The sequence below is a fragment of the Cheilinus undulatus genome, linkage group 11 (genome assembly GCF_018320785.1).
Source record: "Cheilinus undulatus linkage group 11, ASM1832078v1, whole genome shotgun sequence".
Classification (NCBI taxonomy): domain Eukaryota; kingdom Metazoa; phylum Chordata; class Actinopteri; order Labriformes; family Labridae; genus Cheilinus; species Cheilinus undulatus.
Window position 1 is genome coordinate 15,189,519 of NC_054875.1, and position 14,996 is coordinate 15,204,514.

Consider the following 14,996-nt stretch of genomic DNA (forward strand, 5'->3'; position numbering starts at 1 on the left):
CTATCCTCAATATTTATTTACAGATCACTCTGCCATATTCATTTGAGATTGTTACAGCTGTCTCCTGTGGGGAGCTTGAACATCTTATAAGATATAATTTAATGGGCGTCTTAACATCTTGCACCCTATACAGGTTGGAGGCTACCTTTTCTAAATGTTGGTGCCTCACAGCTGTTTGAGTTGCCTTGTTGCTGAAATGGTCAGTGCACATTTACAGAACGAAGGTGTTTGTCTCCATCTGTGGGACGAAAGAAAAACATGTAGTTAGAGCCTTCAGAAAGTGATAAATACACCAACATGAAAAATCAAACGATTATACATTTTTATGTCACTATGTTTCTATTTGAATGGTGGTTATGGTTTGCTATGTCTACAAATTATATAAAAATGACCTTCATACTGCATGAAATGTGCAGGGCTTAGGTCTTTAAATGTGTTCCTTTCTATCAAAGCCCCGATGCCAACTCAAAAGACTAGCCCTAATTTACACTTTAAATTATTGTACCGGAGACGCTTTTGTTTTTGTATTAATTGTTATTGTGCAAGGCGGAACTGATCTTTCGACCCTCGCGGGGAAGGATTTTCATATCGGACTCAGTGGCTGCTTACATTTTTCTGAATAGAAACTACACTGGTGAGTGTTTTCTACATTAAATTAAGCCAAAAGGCTTTCTCGTATGAACCCATACTAGCACTAATTCGAATATTAAAGTCAACATTTCCCTGTAATACAACGGTATTAGGCAATAAAACGCTATTTATGAATTCAGAATGATATTTAGGCCTGGACAGCTAGCTTAGCTTTCTGCGCTAACATCATACAACAACATTCGTTGACAGCGAGTAAGCTAGGAGGCTAATGACAGCTGCACATCAACTTCCTCAACATAGACTATTGTTAGCGGTTATGTGTTAGTTCCTTATTCCTTTTCCACTTTTTTTTGATAAAACAGGGGAGTCTTTGTTCCCACACTTTAGACATCAGTCTTCTTTGGCGTTTCCCTAATAAAGTCTTGGGAATTCAACACAAGCTAATGTAAACACCAATTTAGAGCCAAAGCTAGTGCTAAGCTTAGCATTATATTACGTCATTTCAAACTTGTAGGACAAGGACAAAAAGTGGCACGGCTGTCATAAACAACATCTTCTGTGGCCATCGTGATAATACTTAAAAAAGGGACTTTAATGATAAAAACGGAATCATAAATAGCAGTCAGGTTTCATGCACTAGGTTGGGATCTGCAATGAGAGGAAGTGCCTGATGTAAAGCTGCGGTATTGGGTTGTTGTTGCAGATTTTCCAACACTTAGAATACGATCACTTCATTTAGAAGACCAAGAGACAAACATTTTAGCTAGTTATATATACTTTAAGAGAAAATATCTGAAAGCAGGGGACTGGGTAGAAACAGTCAAAAACATGAAAGAATTATTCCTGTCAGAGTGGTCATTACATCAATATTTCACTTTGGTGGTGTTGTAAGGCTGTTGGCAAAGCTTCGTATTTACTTTGTTACATACTTTATATGACAAATTTGTCATATTTAATATTTATGTTTTGGAATTTGTAAGTACTTAAGTGTACCTAAATGTATGTAGATGTAGAAACGTAATTACTTTATTGCCCACTCTTGTGTCTGGGTATTTGTCCTAAAACTGAAGCCTTCTTACCAAAATGTTTCAGTAGCAGCTGAAAAGGAAAATATTTTTTATAAGGATCTGATGTGCTGATATTTACAAATTAATTTAGCTAGTACCGATATCAGTACTGATGTTTGAATGTACTTCAGATCTAAAACTTCTATCCTTAAAACACAAAATTTAGATATGAGGATGAACAAATGAATAAAGTTCAGTCCTTAAAGTACATTTTAAAGTGTGAGGAATGATGATGAACAAATAAAAAGACTTGAGCTGACTGTTGGTCGAGCCTAAACTTTACTATCTTATTTGTTTAAACTACCAAAATTCACAGCTGATAAAAAATTTTTTTTTTCAAAATATCGGTTGCCAATATCATTAGAAATTTCCACATCTGCTGATACAATAATTCACTTTTTAAGCTCATATTTCCCAATTCAGATATCATACTGATATCGTGCATCCCTAACTTTTTATCTTTTAAAGATATTGTGTTATGTTTAATAAACTGTTGCTTTGGTATCAGTGGCAATACTTGCATCATATATTTTCACCAGTCTTCTTCTGTCAACTTTTAAAAGACACACATACAGACTGGTTAAACATAAGCTAATGGTACATTCTTTGATAGAACTTCTTAACAGTGCATTAAATATGTATTTAAAAAGCTAAATCTTTCCCTTTCACATTTTCTGCTTCTTCACAAGCCATTGTGGAGGGATGAGTCTCTCCCCTGTGATTGGCACAGAAGTGCCAGAAACACCTAATGGGGATGTGATATCCGTCTCTTCAGAGAATGGCCCTCATGCTCCAGTCTCAGAAAAGTGTGGTGGTAGCAGAGTTTCCTGTCCTGAGGAGGCATCAGAGGACGGAGACCTTGTGCATACAGAGAACCATGTAGATGTGGAAAACAGAGTTCACCATGATGAAAGTTACTTGGACGCCGGAACATACAATAATGAGAGAACATCTAGTTTGTCATCTCACACATCCCATGTTACAGAGCCCTCAGAAAACTCAGAATTAGGTTCCAAAAACACAGACATTCCTGAGGCCTCTAACTCTGCTGAGACTTCTGATGCACCTCTGCTGTTGCACTCAGAACAGCAAGCACACTCCAAAGACTCATCTTTTGAAGCAGGCTTTACCACTAAATACACACAGCAGGCAGAGGAAGGAAGTGTAGATGGAGGTGCTGACAGCAGAGAAGAGGAGGAAGATGGAGAAAAAGAGAAGCAGGATGAGGAGGATGATGAGAAGAATGAAAAAAAATGGATAAGTCAGCGTGCAGGAGGGAGAACAGAGATGGAGGTGAGTGGATTGTAGGATTATTGAAATATATTAGATTATGTGTACCAGAGAAAGCAGAAGGCTTATGGAAAAAACAGCTACCGCAGAGGTAATGAGCACAGTCCAGACCTCAGGAAGAACAAAAAATAACAGTACTGAGACTTCAGGATGCTTTAGATTACCTACAACATGTTAAATGACTATGTCTAAATCTGATCATCATATTTCTAAAAGGCTAAATTTGGGAGTTTGATAATAAACTGTTAGGGTACAGGGATGTATTATAATAATTAACAAATTTATTGATAATGACCTTATCAATGACCTGACCTCTGCAATTACCTTCTCACCACTTTTCTAGTCTTCACGACACTACTCCTCCTCAGCCCCTGGTCCTAGCACCTCGTCCTCTTCGTCTTCTCCACCTCCTCTTCTCCCATCAGATGATGTCCCCTGCCCTCCACATGTCATGGCCCAGGTCTGGGTACGTAACGTCCGGGGGATGCAGGACAGCAAGAGCCTGGATGAAATCAGCCAAGCCTGCGGAGGTTGGTGTTCTCTGAAAAGTGCTGCGTTTGGGTTTACTTTGAACTTTATAAAGAGGAATTGACACGTTTACAGACTCCATCAATAAGTGTAAGGCCAGAGATATTCTTGCTGTTAATTATGTGTACGTGTACGTATGATGCCATGAGTCCCCTGCGTCAGTTTGGCATGTTGACCGTGGATGTCCTTAAAAATTGCAAGCCGCAGTATACATAAAGTTGGTAAGGCAGGTGCAGGGACAGGGTGTGATTTAAAGGTCAGTACATCAGCAAGAAGAAGAAGACAACAACAGAAAGTCTAAAAAATCAAACTGATTACGTTCACAATTATCCACATCTGCATTGTTCTCTGCCACGAACATTTTTGTTGAACTAGTTTGGGGTAGTTAAGTTTTATTTCAGAAGTTGACATTTAAAACTGCAGCTAATGAAAAAAAGGATCAGTGTATTAGCTCAGTTGGTGACCCTGTCAACTGATGACTTTGAGTCAAATGAGTCCATGACTGCATTTGTATTAGTTTGTTTGTTCAACTGCATATCTGATGAGTTTATTTTGACAACGTGATGAAATTCTAAACAAGTAGGCATATGCAAGGATGCCTTGTGTTTTCAACAGCTGTTATGCAACAACATCTAAGGCCAAAGTCAGCTGAATGTCACTGGTTAACACAGTCACTAATAAAAGCCAAACAATGGGATGGTTATGTCCATGCATGGGGAAAACGTTGGAGATGAACAGTGCAAACGCTGCTGATTATGGCCGCCATGTTTGTAGTTTACTCCACAACAAACAGTTGTATCCAGCCAGAATACGCATATGCAAGGTTAAACAGCAAAAGCGTATATCCCTGGCCTGAGTATCTATCAGCTTTATTCATATGATTTTTTCATGTCTTCTGTAGGGGGTTCAGGAGCCCGAGGAGGGGGCAGAGGTGGTCAGTCAGAGGGACGTAGGGCCACCATCTCATCGGCCTTGGAGCTTGAGGGGACGGTTAGCCATGAGGGAGACCTGACAAACTTCATCACCAAGAACCTGGAGCAGAAAATCAAGATGAGCTCCAAGCCCAGTCTGGACTGCAGTGACTGTAAGTATGAAGCTCCAACAAACTTTTCAGTGTTTTATTCAATGAAATAATTAAACATATTCTTTACTTATGTTGTTCATAACACAGTTTAAGTTTACATAATATCTAAGTGAACATGCAAAAAGTCTATGAGAGTGGCATATGGATGGATGCATGTGTGCAGAGTAGGTCTTTGTTGGCACTTTGTTTTGTTCAGAAGACATGTGCTTTGGTATGTCCTGATGCACGTAAAGCAACTATTGCATTCATGTCAGCTGCTTTAAGAACTAAAGCATCTTAGAATAAGGATGCTCAAACAGAGAGTTTGTATTTTCCTTTGCTGAGAAAGCTGTCTGAAATGGCTTTTCAGCAGGTTAATAACATTTTATTGGCTGTGGTGCTGAAACTGCATTGCAGCGTGTCTGACTTTCAGTCAAAGCAACAGCCAGTTAATGAACACACTCAGTTAGCCACTACTCATCATTTATGCATAACTTTGGACTGGTGCAAACCATAAGATGTAATGGATCTGCAATATAAAGCAAATTAATTGCTGTGACTCATGGGAGCTTACATGAATCATCTACCTCCCTGCAGTGCTCATACTGCATCAGTATTAGTCAGGGTATGTTTCTCTAACCTTGTAAAGCAGATGGATACCCCGTTTCCGTGTTTCTCACTGGCGAATCCATCTTGCAAAGCTCCCGTCTGAACTGTTTGGGCCCAGTTAGAAAGTGACAGGACCAATCAGCGTCAAGGGGCGGTACTTTCAGGCACGGTAGAATGGATGTGTGAAACACATCCATCTGGCATGTCAGGTTAAAGTTTCTCTGAACATAAATCTGTAATTGAAGACAGATTTGTTTTATAATTGCACTTGTCATTATGTCTTCATCAATTTTTTTTGGCTTTTTGATTGGAGAACAGTTTTGAGTTCATATTCCATGCATTTGAGTGTTGGATTGTAGCGTGTTCAACAAAAATAACCATGCATTTAGGAGCTGTCCCCAAATTGTATCCATATATAGGCCTGTATAGAATAAGGAAAGCTGCAATGTTTTACAACATTCCCCAGAAGTGCAGATACAATATGACTTGCTGTAAAATTAAAGATGTAACGGTACAGAAAAATTTCAGTTCGGCACGTACCTCCGTTTTGAAGTCACGGTTCGGTACATTTTCGGTACGCTAATTAAAGTGAATAAATAACAGAATTTATTAGTATTTTTTTGTATTAAATTGTATTAAAATAAATAGGCTGAATAAATTACATTTGAATTATTAATAATGCTGCAACCTCCTTCGAAAAGGTGTTCAGTTAATAAAAGTATTGATAAATAAATACATTTTTGAATTACTAGGTTATTTTAATTTTTATATTGACATATGTATACCTATTCTTTAAACACTAAAATTTCCCAGCCAACTTGAATGCATCATCATACAGTATTCTAATTAGCGTCTATCCTGCCGATTTCAACACTGACTTCAGCACTGGATTACTTTTTTAACCAATGGGACCTACTACAAAGTTTGGGAGAACTTTTTACAGCCCATCTCGGTGGATAAAGAGGTTAGAGCCTTGTGAAATCTTAGGATAACTTTACCCATGGCACAGTTGCAGACATGATGGAGTCCTCTCTCTCCCCCTCCTCCGAGGCTGACAGTTGAAGGTAGAATTAATTTGATTCACAGAGCCAGAGCACCGTTGTTATAATAAAAAGATTTTAAATCATGGGAAATTCATAACCGGCCGGTGAGACTTGTTGTTGTTCCCCCTCGTTACAGTGACGTTCTTGTTTGAGCGGAGCTTGTTCAAATGCTTTGATTGGTCCACTGGACAACGTGCTGTCAGCGACACACCTGCTGAATAATATCAGCACTATTGTTGTTGTCTTTGTCCACTGTTGTATTTAGCTGGGAAACAAAGTGTTCTAAACAGGACACTTTTATCTGGGAATATTCAGGCTGTTGCTGTCGTTTACTGTGGTTGTGAGGTTGCCTGGACAATGTCACAGTGAGTTGTTCTCTGGTTTACTGTCTGTGTATGAGTTTTGTTACACATGTATCCATTCAGTACACTTCTGTACCATACCAAGAGGCCCATACCAAATTGGTACGGTGCGAATACACATACTTTTACACCCCTAATATTGAGGGATAAAAACATGTGCCAACTTAAGAGTTGTATACATTTTTGCACAAGCTCTGTGTGTTACTACAAACAGCTTATGGTGATGTTCAAAGGCACGTGACAGCACAACTCCTGCTATGCTTTGCATCAGTGTTGCTCAACTTAAAAACCCCCATAAAGCTAGTTGACATATCTCATAAAAAAGGCCTTCAGAACCCTGAACATATGTCATGCATTTAATATTTTTGCATTATGTAACTTACCCACGTTATTATGGGTCACGCTATTATCCTTTGCATACTGTTCTTGTATACTTTGTTATTGAGCTCCTTTGAAAAAGTTTTTTAGAAGGCATGCCAGAATGCCTAGTCTACTTAGGGTCCACCAGGGGTGTATACATACATCAGTGCATTAAGTTTAAACTGCATTATCAGGATTGAGAGGTTTGATTTAGTACGACCTCAGTTGGACTAACATGTTTACATGCATTTTAAAAGTTCAGCTTTAGTGAGACTAACTCAATAATTTAACCTCTTCTTTCTGAATGTTAATGTGAAGTATGATGAACAAATTTTTTGCACTGGATTTAAATAACCAAACAGCAGAAGGAGTAATAAAAAAGCATAAAAATGTGGATTTCTACTTGTTCAGTAACTATCAAACCCTGTAAGACATAAATAGGACACTTTATGTTTGAGCATTCTTTGACTTTTACTGGGGCTCTTTCGATTTTGGTTTTGAGAATTATTGAGCAAGAAGTGGTTTTTGATTGTTCTTCTTTTTAAGGAAAATTTTAAAGGAAGTGTGATTGAACATGGTGTTTATATAGCTCAGCAGATAGAGCAGGCACCCATAAGAACAGGCTTGAGTCCTTAACACACTGGTCACGGGATCAATTTCCAGTCTCAGTGCATGTTTGGCGCATATTTTTTCCTCCTCCCCATAATTCCTGTCTCTGTCCAGGCAGAATGCCCCAAAAATAATCTTCAAAAAAGTGTGAATATACAGGACAATTTTCAGTATGGTCGAATGGATTAATTGTTGTTATAAAAATATATATAAGACAATAAGAAAATCGCAAATTTATTCACTGAATCCAAAACAGTGTCTTAATTTTCAGAATTTATTGTGCATGACATTTTTAGATGAATAATGAAAAGACTCAAGTGATTCACACTTGGCCATTACTCTGCAGCTTTATTCTTGTGTCTGGCTGGTAGAAATAGCCTGAGACTGTTTAAACCAGACTGCACAGACTCAACCCGAGGTAACGTCACAGAAAAAGATTTTCCTAAAGGTCACACATTTTCAGCAGTTTCAGAAATCTAATAATTTTTATAAGTGCAGCAGGTTGACCCACTCTGTCTATTAGCTACCATCTGTCTTGTTAAATTTTCCACAAGAAAGACAGGAGCTGAAACCCTTTCCTCAGAGAAACCCCCCTGGTATACAGCAGCAGCCAAACTGGCTACTTAATTTAAACACAGGAACACAGTCAATATGGCCTGCGTGGCAGCCGCTCCCTCTACCTGCTGATTCAATTAGGATGGATGACTCAGACTTTGTTTAGACTGGAGGGATTTATAACAGAGGCCCTGCTGCAGCCTGACAGGAATCATTTTCAGAGATGGGAACCTGTTTTCGGCTTTCACTCCACTGGCCATGGGCAATTTGAGCAATCTCAGATAAGATGATTGAAGGCACACATGTTCCTTCAGTTTAGTGCTATCATTAGTTTAAATCTGTGGAGGCAGGATTTTTGTAAGAGTAGGTGTTTGTACAAATAGAAATCGTTTTGTTGGCTCTTGTAAGTTTTACAATTTTCTTTTTCAACACCAGTCATTGTTGGCAGCCATTTTGAGCTTTTGCTTATGCAGGATGTTACTGTTGATGGTTTAAAAGAACAGTCTGTTTGGTCTGTATTAGTTAGTGTAAGTGTGATTCTGGTGAGATAGTTTATCAGTCAAGTTTGCCATGTGTCATTCATCTAGCAAATATATAAACACTGGTTTTAGTTTCTCGGATATCAAGATCTAACGCATCATCATGAATTAAAAATACTGAACAATTTCGTTTTTTTACTGATTGTGCATTTGTAAAACCACCAATAGAATAACAAAAGATCATCTTTAGTTGCAGACTGACTTATATATATTATTCTCTTCTATTATTTTTATTCTTACTAGCGGACTGCTCAGGTCCCATCTACAGAAGCCGGGGGCTGACGCGAAGACCAGCAGATATCCCTCCCATTGATCCTGCCGTCTTACTGGATCTTCAGAAACACGCCCAGGAAGTGGCTCAGAGTGTGGAGATGATGATGCGAAGCCTCAATGGAACCATCCAGAATGTGAGTTTAAAACTAACAGTGCCTTTCCACTGGCAACGGTTTGCCTCGTCTCAACTCTGCTTCTTATGTTGTTTAGTGTTCTATAAGGGATGGTGCCTGGTACCTGCCTGGTACTTTTTTAGTGTTTTGGTGAGGTTCCAAGCGAGCTGATAGGTCTGATTGTATCAAAACGAGGAATGTCACAAGTATGATGTCGGACACAGGATTTTAACCCTTGTTGTAGTTGCCTTGTACTTCTGTATGACTTCCCACACTCCCCTGTGCTTTTCAGTCATTTTTTGTAGGGGTAGACGATTATCAGCCTGACCGATTATTGATGCAGATGTTTGGCATATAGCCAGTTATCACCGTATCAGCATTTTGTTTTACTGATAGTCGACAGAATTAATTAAATAAAAGGTGTGCTACTCCACTGCAAGGTGTGTCTACCTTTTTTTCACTGTCTGCACATTCTCGCCTGATGTCCTGCCCACAGCACTATTTGACTGGCTTGATGTCACACAACCAGCCAATCAACATTGAGGCCTGGGTGGGACTGACACAGGGAGCGTACTGCATCACTTCCTTTTTCCTGCTACTGTTGCTCTGTGCTGTGTCCGGTGATGACAGAGCTAGCACTAATTTATGTATTTTTGTTGATTTTTTTAACATGTAGTTTTAGTTTTGTCGCATTTAGTACAGTTTGTCTGTCATAACAAGTATCGATTACACATAACAGTTATTTGTCTCATGCACTACTAATAATTGGCATCAATATCAGCCCTGAGAAACAAATATTGGTTGACCCTTTGTATTTTGTCTCGCTGCTTATAGCCGTCTGTGGAACAAAATATTTCCCCCGAAGGCCAGGTAGAGTATTGGCTCAGTCATTGTTGTTGTGATGGACGTCACAGCAGTTATACACAACCTGGCTATGATGACTTTGGCTACATTGAGGGGGTGCTGTCAGTGTCAGAAGTGCCTGGTTTTAAAACTGAAAAGAGTTTAGCCATTTACTGAAATGCATCATAAATCATATGATGTATTGGCTTTGTCGTTTTGTGTGCACCTCTCTTGTTGTCTCTCACATTGAATTGTTGTTTTTTACAGCTGAGTATTTTTTTTGAGTCATTCTATAAAATTGATCATCTTTGTCTGTTCCTCCAGATGACAGCTCTGAGTGTGGGTTACATCCAGACCTACAGAGACTCCGTTGACAGCCTGGGAGAGTCTGTGGACATGAGTATAAAGGTGACATTATCTGTGCTGGTGTGTGTGTTTAAGAGGAATTAAGCGCATTCATGTTACTCAGGATTTTAAATCTTTGATTTTTTGACAAGATAACAAGATATCAGCATTGAGATTTCACAGAGGCACACTCTAAACAGAGTGTTATGTAAAAAGGCCCAGAACTTTGAGAATCATCAGCAAGATTTGAAACCACAACAACAAACTGATATCATAGTTTGATGATATTTCAATAGAATATGGTCTTTTTGATCTCGAACAAGCATTTCAAAAGAACTTGTAGGACAAATGTTTGTGGGGCTTTTTATGTGAATACTGTCAAAAACAACTGATGACTCATCAGGAGGTTGAATGGTAGTCCAATTTCACCACTCTGCCTTGTAACTCTGTTTCAAGGGGAAAGGGAGCTTTCAGAATTGAGAGATGGAGCAAAACTTGTGACTGAGCCATGCTTATGTGTATAGCCAGTGTACAGCTCTTGTCTGAGTACAGCATTCACTCATGACTGTGGTATCAGTTGGAGACAAAGTGATCAACCAGAACAAACAGGTTGTTTTCACCAAGCTGTCTTGTTCAGTTTGGTGCTGTACGGCGTGGTACAGGGTTTTTTTTTTTTGTTTACGTATATTTTAAAAATCGGAAAGAGTCCCAATACACCGACTTATACCATCCCACTTTTTTGGCACCCATCATTAGGGGTACCAGGCTAACCTGTCTGTCCCTACAAGGTGGAGCTACACACACACACACACACACAATAGGGGTTTGCACTGGCATCACTTTAAGTGCGACACAACTGCTCAGCCAGTCTGCAAAACTATACTGTCTGCTCTATGAGGAGTGGGTGAAAACGTGAAAAAAACAGACTAATATCTGCTTAAATTATGGATACTTGGACTCGACAAAGATCCATACTGTTTCCTGGACTGTGGATATTGAGATGTGGGCACGAATCAGGTTTCCTGACTTTTATATGGACCTGATTGAACGTACACAAAGCAGAGCCTGAAGGCTCACATCAGCTTGGTTCATCTGTGATGGATATAGAAGTTTTGTGAATACAAAGCTTTAGATCAGTTGTTTGTCCATATTGTAGCTAGTTATCCATCTGCTTCTTACTTTAGGGGGGCTGTGAAAAGATTTATGTGTGGTTGTTGAAAGTGTTTTTAAAATTATGGGCTGCAGCCTATTTTAAAACAAAATCAGTGAGTGCACCCAGGATTTCTAACTTAATGCTGTTTTATTTCAACACCATTTAAACCTTTAGTTTACTTTAATGTGACAAATTGTCACAGTATACCTCTCAGCTTTATATTATGTAGTATAAATGGTTTAAACATTAAATACGTCCACTACATGAAGCGTTTGCAGAAATAACTTCAGTATTTAAACACATAGAAACTTGATGGAAACATGGCTAAAGTGGCTCAGAAGAAGGTAAAGTTAATAGACACTGAATGAAGGCATTATGCCAATTTTAACATAATAGTTATCAGTGCAAAATTTTATGCTAAAATTTATTTGACAATCTGCACCTGCTTTCTACCCTAGAAAAAGTTTTCTATTTTCAAACAATGCTCCCAGTAAAGGATTTTATTACACTACATTAGGTCATTATTTCTTTCATTTGCCCTTTAAGACATGTCAAAGCTTGTTTAACGTTTAAAAAAATAATTATTTAAAAAATGTCATTGCTCTGCTTTTACTCTTTTAGGGTATGTACACACTGATGGCCCGCTGCGAGGAGCTGGATCGGTCCATGCAGCCCATACACACCTTGGCTGCACAGATTCGTGACATCAAACGCACTCTGGACGCTTTGGAGGCGATCTGCAAATAATTACTTGTCTGGTACAAGTAAACATCCCAGGTGCAAAAGACCAATCATCAAGCAGATCTTGAATAAGATCGTCTTCAAGTCAGCCACCTTCCTGCAGGTAGCACACACACAGTGCAGTGAAGAATCAGTGCACCTCTGGATCCCTGGAACCTTAGCTACTAGGCATGCTGGATGATTGCGCTCTCTGTCCCTCTGCTTGCTCATCCTCTGACGATGACCACGTTTGTGTCGTGAGATTTCAGTTGTGTTGGGCTTTGATTTGCTCTTGGGGCTGAGCTTTCTCTTCTTCATTTTGTATGAAACAACTTCTCTTCCTCAAACAAAGGCAACATGAAACTCACAGATTAAATGACACTCTGTCAGTGCCCTGAACACACACACAGATGCAAACAGATCCCTGAGGATGCTTGAGTAGAAACCTTTTTTGTCAATTTGACAGTCCAAGGTGAATTGGTGCATCATTATCCGTCCAGCCCATTTGGTTCAGATTGCACTAACCTTTCCTTCCCATGTGGGGGCGACGTTGTTCTTTTGTCTGGCTGATGGAGCAGCCAGTATGAACTGCTCAGAAGACAGTGACTTTTGCACAGGAACAGAAAGTCTATTTTTTAATCTTATGCAACAAAGATCAGATTTCTTCACCACAGGATAAATGAGGGGAGGGGAGGATCATGTGTGTCTATCGTTCGTCTTTTTCTTATGTTTATTTATTCATTTTCTCAGCATGCTCACATTTTCAATTATACTGCTACTTGGTGTCACGCGAGACTGATCAGTATAGCAGGATTTTTCTTCTGGCAGTCTCTGAACAGCTTCACTGGAACATTTGATATCAAATAATGAATGAAGGTAGATGAAAGTTGTGAGAAGGTATCACTGTTTTTACTCTGATTCTCTCAAATGCATGTCTGCTTCTCCACCAGTCACTTGGAATTTAGCCTTAAAATGTCACTGTCACATTGCAGTCCAACATGTTCGACTTTTTAATGTATTTAAATATGAAACCATTTGCCATTATTTAACCAGGTTGGAGACATTTGATGAAATCTGAAGCTACAGAAGATCTTTTAATTGCTCCGAATGTCAGTAATTGGATTGGGTTGTTTCAGTTTTGATTCGGCCACTTTGAAGGAATGTGATATGTATTACAAACGGTCAGACTCAAATCCTTCTGATTTGATGAAAATTTTCTCATCCAAGGAGAAATTAAACTGGTAGTTAATCTTTAGCTATTGATGAATCAGGATTTGGCTGTAACATTTGCTTCTATCAGAAGGTGGATTCTTCTCTCCTGAACAAAGTATTACTTTATTTGACTAGGACAACATTCATACTTATATCTTGGAAGTAAATTAGATTCAAATCAGTCAAAGTCTGTCTCAGATTGTGCCAGATTGTGTCACAGACAAATGACAGTCAATAGTATCACAGCGGTGCAGAATGTCCTTCCTTGTCTTTTCCCTCCATATTGAAGCTGGACACTTTTCTTTTTTACCAAAGATGAATTAAATCTGGGGAACACTGCTGTAGGATTTGGTACACGGCCTTCGGATAGAGAATAACTTGGACTCTTACTGCATTAAACTGAGTTATTTCTTAATCCACTCAATAATAAAACCACTGACCGACAACAGCAACACTTGGCTTTGTCTTGGCCAAGCTTAACTCAGTTGCTCTCTTGGAGTGTTATACTGAGAGTACATGAAGAGACTATGGTACTTCTGTCATTGCACTGGTGGGTAGCCTTGTGGTAGATCCTTGTATTTGTACTACATTGTCTTACTGTTGCTATCATCACTAGTATGTGCACCTTTATCTGATGTTGGGAAATATGTAATTTGACCTCAGTAGTGTTGGTGTTGTGATAACTTCGTCCAACTGAACAATTTATTCTCATCCAACACTCTTAATGAAACATAATCAAACAAACTAATGAAGCTGATGTTGGAATATTAAATCTACAAAATGCTGTCAGAGCAACACTGCAAATATACAGCAACACATTTTAATCTTGGCTCTGTATTGTCTTAACAGTCTCCATACAGCACCTGCTAATGTGTTCTCACCACTACTGCAAAAGGAAACAATACTGGCTTCAAAAAGAGCTCTATCTACTGCTACTTTACACTACCTTGTTAGCAAAGGTTTGTGCAAATTGTCAGGGAAAAGAAACAAAGAAGAATGGGAGCATTATTTAATAACTTATATTAGAAAATATAATGATCCTGGATCCCTTTGATGTTACTGAAATTACTCAAACATGTCCATGGTTGTATTATTTAAATGTCTGGGTTTGTTTTGCAGGTGAGAGTAAAAAAATGTCCAAGTGGACATTTGGGAGTCTTGATAGATTTCCAGGGCGAAGGATGACCTTGAAATGGGCGCTAAGTGAGAAATGTCATTTTCTTGTTCATAATATATAAATATATATATATATAAATGTCTGATTAATCTTCTGTTGTAAAATCAGATGCACCTGTGTACATATGATCTCTTTCTGTAACTAAAGAACTGATTTAGATACCCTTTGTCTTGAGTGTATATTTTAATGAAAATTAAATAAATTTACATGAGCAGCAAAAACATACAATCCTGCAGGTTTAGTTTTTGTTTTCTTTGGGTGAACTCCCTTAAGGAGCTCAAGATAAATTGCACATTGGTACACTAGTTCACACTGTTGCTTCCTAGAGAGAGTATTCCTTTACCATAAAACAACCTGAAAATCTCAGTGAAATTGAAGTAACAATTTGCACTCAGTTTAACTTAGTGTATAGTTTACCCAACACCCAGTTTACCCAATAAACAACTTCAGTGTACACAAATAAACTGGTAAATTTCACTCAAAATTTCTTATTAGATTCTACAACTTATTATTTTATGAAAATGTGTAATATTTACTGTTTATT

At 38.6% G+C, this 14,996-nt stretch overlaps 1 protein-coding gene across 1 annotated transcript; it reads left to right on the forward strand.

Annotated features, from left to right (window-relative positions):
* Nucleotides 1-580: 580 nt before the first annotated feature.
* Nucleotides 581-14,099, forward strand: borcs6 (BLOC-1 related complex subunit 6). The gene is made up of 7 exons (XM_041800405.1): nucleotides 581-634; nucleotides 2,348-2,951; nucleotides 3,292-3,478; nucleotides 4,378-4,560; nucleotides 8,860-9,023; nucleotides 10,170-10,253; nucleotides 11,965-14,099. Exons 2-7 carry the CDS (start codon nucleotides 2,361-2,363, stop codon nucleotides 12,088-12,090), a joined length of 1,335 nt encoding a protein of 444 aa, XP_041656339.1. The 5' UTR covers nucleotides 581-634; nucleotides 2,348-2,360; the 3' UTR covers nucleotides 12,091-14,099.
* The last annotated feature ends 897 nt before the right edge of the window (nucleotides 14,100-14,996 follow it).